The sequence below is a fragment of the Nicotiana attenuata genome, chromosome 5 (assembly GCF_001879085.1).
Source record: "Nicotiana attenuata strain UT chromosome 5, NIATTr2, whole genome shotgun sequence".
NCBI lineage: Eukaryota > Viridiplantae > Streptophyta > Magnoliopsida > Solanales > Solanaceae > Nicotiana > Nicotiana attenuata.
In genome coordinates, this window is record NC_031993.1 from 42923669 (window position 1) to 42931044 (window position 7376).

Below are 7376 nucleotides of genomic sequence, written 5' to 3' on the forward strand. Positions count from 1 at the left end.
TCTTTAAAGGAGAGAAATTCCAACTAATATAAAGACACTTAAGAAGGACGAAAACCATGTGAGTTTCAGCGGCTTGAATGGAGAGTAGCTAAGGATTGAAATAAAGAACATAAGTTAGTAGTAGAACCTAAAGACAGGACAATGGTATCTGAATAAAATAGACAGCACTGCTTCACTTTCGACAGCATCATATGCCCTGTTATCCGATTTTCTCTTTTTCTATTAATTTGATCTACCTTTTTCCTTTACACTTCTTTTTTCTGCTGCATACCATTTTGTAATCATCACTGAGATTATTTGCTTTATAGTGGGAGATAAGAATCTTTAAGGACCTCAGGCTATCAACTCACTTTTTGACTTCCCAATATATTATATTTTGCTATGTACTTCAAAAACAACAAAAAACTCTGACCAACCATGTATTGCAAATTCTATAAGTTTTTTTCCTAACAATAATTGAGAACACAACCTGGATCTTATTGCAGTGTACTTTTTTACTGCTTTGAGAAGTCATTTTCCAGTCAGACAAATATGCATGTAATAGTACATGTTTGATCATTTTGTCTTGAAATTGTATCTACTGGCACATCCACTATCAACATTTCAAAATCATAATCTCAATTGTTACAGAAAAAGAGCCAACTAAAAGGATAAGTGGCAAGTGATAATCATGAGATCCCCATATACTGAAAAACCCGGTGAAAAGGAATCCGCTAACCAAGAACAATAGAGAAGCAATTACAAAAGAAATGTAACTCAAATGGACATAATATGAAAGAGAGATTCGTTTTCAACATACAGCATAAATTTCTCTCTGAACAGATCAACCGGATTCTTTTTCGCCAGGATTACACATTGACAAAGCATATCTTACAATGTCTGATGAGGTTCATCCTGGCCTTCTGAAGGACATCTGATCATTTCCAAAATGTTAACCACTTCTGCCATATCAGGCCGGTTAGACGGGACTTGTGATGTGCAGATTAAACCCAACTTCATTATAGGAATCGCCTCCTCGACTGGAAATTTTCCATGCAGCCTCCCGTCAACACATTCTTCCACCTTGCCATCTTCTAATGCTCCCCTCACTATGTCACACAATACCATAACATCGTCCTCCATGTACTCGACTGGCTTCTTTCCCGTGACTACCTCCAGAACAAGAACTCCAAACCCATACACATCACACTTCTCAGTTATCTTCACAGTCTTGCATGCGAATTCTGGTGCCATGTAACCAAGTGCACTTTGAATTTTGCTGCTCAAGACATATCGATCTAACATTGGTAATAACCTTGCTAACCCATTATCCGCAACTTTAGGATCACCAGAGCTATCAATCAAAATATTGCTGGACTTTAGGTTGTAGTGAATTATGTTCATTTGATGCAAGTTAGCCAAGCCTTTTGCTGTCCCAAGAATAACGTTGAACCGCTCATTCCATGAGAGTAAATTTCCACTAGAACCTTCGTGGATATGCTCATACAAATTTCCACCAGCTACAAATTCGTATATAAGTAGCTGTAGGGAAGGTGTCCAATAATAACCTTGAAGGGCCACAAGATTAGGGTGACGGATCTTTCCCAATTTCTTAACCTCCTTTTCGAAGTCTTGTTGAGACTTAACAAGACCGGAGACAGTAAGCTTCTTAATGGCCACTGGCATCCCATCTGCGAGGACAGTGCGATAAACTGCTCCAAAACCACCACGTCCGAGCTCACAATCCTTGTTAAGTAGAGCATGTGACCCTGTGCTGAAGTCAAGTTCGCCTGAAAACATGACAAGCTTACCAGAATTTGCATCTGTACTGTGTGAGCCACTAAAGTCATCTCCACCATAAAATGTAAGGGCAGCAGCAGAGCGAGATGTAGCAGCCCGTACGTGAAGATTGAGCACAGTAATGGCAATAACACCAACAACAATAACAGCAGCTGCACTAATGGCAATGAGGGCAGAGATGCTTAAGATTTTTTTCTCATGGCCAAAAGTTGGAGGGATAGTACCAGGAATAGACTCTGTGGAGTTGGGATTCAGAACAATTGGCTTGGGAAGGACAGTAGGACAAGACCTATTAACAGCAGCCCCACAAAGAGACGGATTGGCTGACACAGAATAAGGAGAAATAGTGTTAAAAAAACCACCAGAAGGCAGTTCGCCCTTTAGCTGGTTGTGTGAGATGTTGAACGATAAGAGGTGACCAAGATTTACAAGCTGCTTTGGTAAGATTCCGGTTAATTTGTTAAAGGATAGGTCAACATTTTGAAGGTAAGTTAGTTTAGCTAGGGTTGCAGGTACAGGGCCAGTTAAACCATTATGTGATAGAGACCTGTCAAGTTTATTGAAACAAAACGATTAGCCAAGTTTTACAAAGAGTTGACACTAAGGGACTACTTTGCAAAAATTTAAAGGATAAATAACATAAAACATTGAAAAACAGGCAATGTGATGTTCCTACCTTTTGTACTTTGTATAAAATACTATCTGAAATCTCTCTATGAAGAAGGATATAATCTGAAATTAATAGAATTATTTGATGAACTCATTGTCGATGCAGGAAACTCTACACGATTGGTAGAAGCATAGAACTAACAAATTTCAGTATAACATGATTAAGAATCTCAAGTATGGACTTGAATTTGATCTTGACTCTAGAAATTCAACAAGCCAAAACAATGTTTTCTGTCAGGAAACAGAAAAAAGATGCAAATGCTAGTTCCTAAATTATCAAACTACATAATCAATTAGGTTGTAGTGAACAGTAACTTACCAACTACATTTTCCTTATAAGTCAAGCGGAGAGAGACTCTCAAATGAAGGTACAAATGAAGCATAAAGAAAACCAACAACTTACATGGACACCAATGTTGAACAGTTTCCAATAGAACTAGGAATTTCTCCCGTCAAGGCGTTATTCTCCAGCTTCAGTTCCCTGAGAGAATAGGCTCCTCCAAGTTCCAAAGGGATACTACCATTTAACCGATTCTCACTTAAGTCAAGAACATACAGTGACTTCAGTAGACCAACAGTGTGAGGAATGGCGCCTACAAGTGAATTTCTGGATATATTGAAGGACCGCAAGCTATTAAAATCTCCAATAGCAGATGGAATTTCGCCAGATAACTCATTGCAAGAGATATCGAGAGCTAGAAGCTTTTGGCGAGAGTTGTCCAGCGATGAAGCAAAAGCATTCTTTAAGCCCCCAGTTAACTTATTCTCGGAAAACAAAACTTGTCGCAATCCTAATTTGAATACCCAAGGAGGAAGACCACCAGTCAAAGAGTTATGACTAACATCCAAAGTCATAAGATTAACACAATTGCTCATGGACTCAGGCAAGTTTCCAGAAATAGCATTTTGCGACACGTTTAATAATTTCAATGATTGAAGCTTCCCTATTGAAGTCGGGAACTGATCAGAGAAGTTGTTCCTAGAAAGATCAAGTATTTCAAGGCTTTTCATTTCTCCAACCCATTCTGGTACAGTACCGACAAATGCATTGTTTTTCAAGATCAATTCATTACACAAGCTAAGCATCTGCATTGTTTCTGGAAGTTCTCCAGAGAGAGAATTTTCACTCAAATCAATTGACCTCAAAAGCAAACAACTCCCAATCCCATCAGGAACTTCACCAGTGAGTCGATTTTTCCTCAAACTTATGGCTCTCAAATTATACATACCTTCAATCCCAACTGGAATTTCACCATCCAGCAAATTATCTGACAGATCAAGTGACCTTAGCCCATTCAAAGACCAAATGCCAGAGGGTAACAATCCTGAAAACTGATTCGACGACAAGTTTAAAGACCCCAATGCCACACATGAGCTCAAACTTTCTGGAATCTTCCCTAAAAACTTATTCTTGGCCAATGAAATTGACCTCAAAGGCCCACATTGTCGAAAGAAATCACCCGGGATCGGCCCGAAAAAGTTGTTCTCACTCAAGTCAAGCACCCTCAGATTATCAAGCTGAACAACAGTGGCACTTATACTCCCTGTAAAATTGTTCTTCGCAAGCGAAAGCTTTCGAAGAAACTGTAACCTCAAAAGGCCTCTGCTTATCTTCCCTGAAAGACCAAAACCATCAAGAACAATTTGAGAGACCCTATTGGATCTTGGGTTGCATTTGATCCCATTCCAGTTACATGGGCTATCATCTTCTTCATTCCAAGACACTAACTTTCCATGTGGATCTTGAATATCAGCCTTGAATACCATTAACCCCAGTATATCATCATTGAAAGATAGGTTCACTGCTTTAACAAAAATGGGACATAAAATACACAAAAATATTACCGTAGCAATGACCTTCCTCATTTCCGTAAATACTCTCACTCAATAATCACAGAGAAATATGCAGCTCATAATCCCATTAGAAACCCCCAAATGGGTATATAGAAAAATAAGCAAAAGATACAAGCTTTATAAATAAAAAAAAGATATCAAAACAGATGAGGCATTAGAAAATTTCAGTGAACCAAATGTAGGATAATAAAATGTACAAATAATGACTGGAAGAAACAGTTGACTGAGAGTTGAATTTTTGGCTACAGAGAAGAAAGGGAATCTGAAGGAGCAGTTTTAACTTAGAATGGAAAAAGCTACGCACAGAATGTGAGTCGGGTTTTCACCGGAAATGTCAACCGCCTGTGATAATAGTGAAGTAAGGCTTAGTAATAATAAGTTAAAGAGGAGTACACCGGAAAAAGTGGGGAAGAAGTTTCCGGCGACGGAGAGTTAGTGGAGTATTTATTGAAGCTCTCTCTCTCTCTCTTACAGTCTCTTTAATTAACGGGAAAAAAGGGAGGGGGGAGAACAGAGAGAGATGAGGGGAGAGAGGTGCTTTTATTAAAGATGACACGTGGCATTGTATGGTCGGTTATGGAGAGTCTGATGTGGCATACACGTAGTCACTGTCAGAATCGCGATAAATGTGATTGTCTTGAAATTTAGGATGGCAGTAATTAAATTTTGAGAAAATGAAGTTCGGTGCACCTGTGTATGAACTCCAGCATATTATACTACACCGGAATACTTTGCTGGCTCCAGTATAATATATTGGAGTCTGGAGCACCGGTATAAGTACACTAGAACTCCAGCATAATATACTGGATTTCCAGCAAGTATACCGGTCCAGCATAATATACTGGAGTTTGGAGCACCGGTGCTCCAAACTCCAGTATATTATGCTGGACCGGTATACTTGCTGGAAATCCAGTATATTATGCTGGAGTTCTAGTGTACTTATGCTGGAGTTTCAGCATACTTATATTGGAACTCCAGTATAATATGTTGGAGTTCAAGTATACTTATGCTGGAACTCCAGCATAATTTACTGGCTTATTTTTCCGGATTTTGAACAGTGTTTTCGCTCAGATTTATCTTTACATGAAAAGTGGTTAAATTTCGATTACTTTTGAAACTGGGCTATTTTTGAATGACCAGTTGTAAATCTGGCTATTTTTTAATTTCACCCAATACTTTGAGGCTCACGTGTGGGGCCTAGTTCTATAAGGCTTGCGATTGTGCACCTGAAACACGTCTAACGCTCCCCGCTTGGGGCTCACCTAACAATTCTTAACGGAAATCATGCGTCAAATTTCCTAATTAGCACTGTTGACACTCAAAATTCATTAACAAATGAATAATTAAGATTTATTCGTCTATAGAAATATGTAGATTGAGAGTAACTCAAAATAATGAGTCATAATATTACATATTTACCCCTTCGGGGTAGGGGTAAGGTCTGCGTACACTACCCTCCCCAGACCCCACTTGTGGGATTTTACTGGGTTGTTGTTGTTATTACATATTTACTAATTATCGGAGAGTGAATATTATTTGAATATCCAAAATTTACATATTCACTTACTTTAAATATTCATATTTTAGTTCAATGCCTCCAATAGCAAACTTTTATTATTTTGCTATTTGAAATAATTTTTGTATTTACTCACGTGATTATGAGATAAACTATGCAGTTTGATAATATTTTTAAAAATATTGTGATTTTTTAATCATTTGAAAAGATAAGACATTACTGTTGGTTTTTATCTAGTAACTTTAACACTATTGCATTGCTTATATTTTAAAAAAAATGCTAATTGTGAGTTTTTTAAATCTTTTTAACTTTCTTATACTTTAATGTATTTTACATTTTCTTTATGGTTATTATGCTATTTTATTAATTATACATTAAAATTGTAAAGAATCATGGGACTCACGCCCATATTTTGGGGCTTACTCTTCGCCCTACGTCAAGTAAAGCGTTCTGTCTTATGTCTCCGCCTTTTAAAACATTGTAATAAAGAAGGACCACATAAAGTCCTGATTTAAAGGAACAAAAATTATTGCTGTTTAAAGAAAAAAAAAATTGGGATCGAAAGTAGTATTTTTATGATTAAAAGTGCTTTTCTCTAAAGTTCTTGTGTTTGGTTAAGGTTTTAGAAGTAAAAAAATAATAGAAGCAGAAGTCTATTTTGAGAAATAGATAAAATAATTTCTACTGCATTTTTCTAAAAAATACTTTTGAGAAAATAAATTTAAAATATTAAAAGTTTGGTCAAACACTAATTACTACTCAAAAGTACTTTCCAAATTAATTAGTCAAACTTTTCAAATTAATTAGTCAAACTCATCAAAAATACTTTTAAAATAATCTAATTTTAGATATTTAGCCGAACAAGCTATTAGTCCCTTTGACTATTCGCCGGGGACATCACTAAAACGGATAAATGAGTCAGCGACTTATGAAGCATGAGAAATTTGGAGACAAGACATATAGTATCCATCATTATAACTTGAAACAGAAGTCAAACAAATTCTTCTTTCACTATTATTTGTCCAAATATTTTCTAAGTCTTTTAACTATAACGAATTACTTAATATTTACTTTATGTAATTCGTGAATGTATTCTTTCTTTTTCACTCGTTTTTTTGGGTTCTTTTTCACTCTTAAACGTATTTATTCTATTTATATTTTTTGTAAAGCTCGATGTTTGAATTCATACCTACAGTTAAATGTGTTAATCCTAGTTAGGGGTATATAGGTCGGGTTGGTTCGGATTTTGCAATTATCAAACCAAATCAATTGTGTCGGGTTATTAAATCTAAAAACCAAACCAACCAATAAAACTCGGGTTTTTCAATCTCGGTTTTTCTCGGGTTTTCGATTTATTCGGGGGTTTTCGGGTTTTTCTCCGGTAAAATCTTCGTAGAACAAAGCATATAACTTATGCTCAAAATATTTCTTTAATTCTAGTAAGATACAACTATATAAGGTATTTTTCAAGAAAATAAGACAAAATATGAGATGTGCCATGGCATTAGCCTAAAATATTCAACAATAAAGACAATAAAATTATGTAATATAAATACCT

At 36.3% G+C, this 7376-nt stretch overlaps 1 protein-coding gene across 1 annotated transcript; it reads right to left on the minus strand.

Moving 5' to 3' along the window:
• Positions 656-4798, minus strand: LOC109225718 (probable LRR receptor-like serine/threonine-protein kinase IRK). The gene is made up of 2 exons (XM_019390484.1): positions 2852-4798; positions 656-2326 (listed from the first exon to the last, which is right to left on the minus strand). Exons 1-2 carry the CDS (start codon positions 4312-4314, stop codon positions 871-873), a joined length of 2919 nt encoding a protein of 972 aa, XP_019246029.1. The 5' UTR covers positions 4315-4798; the 3' UTR covers positions 656-870.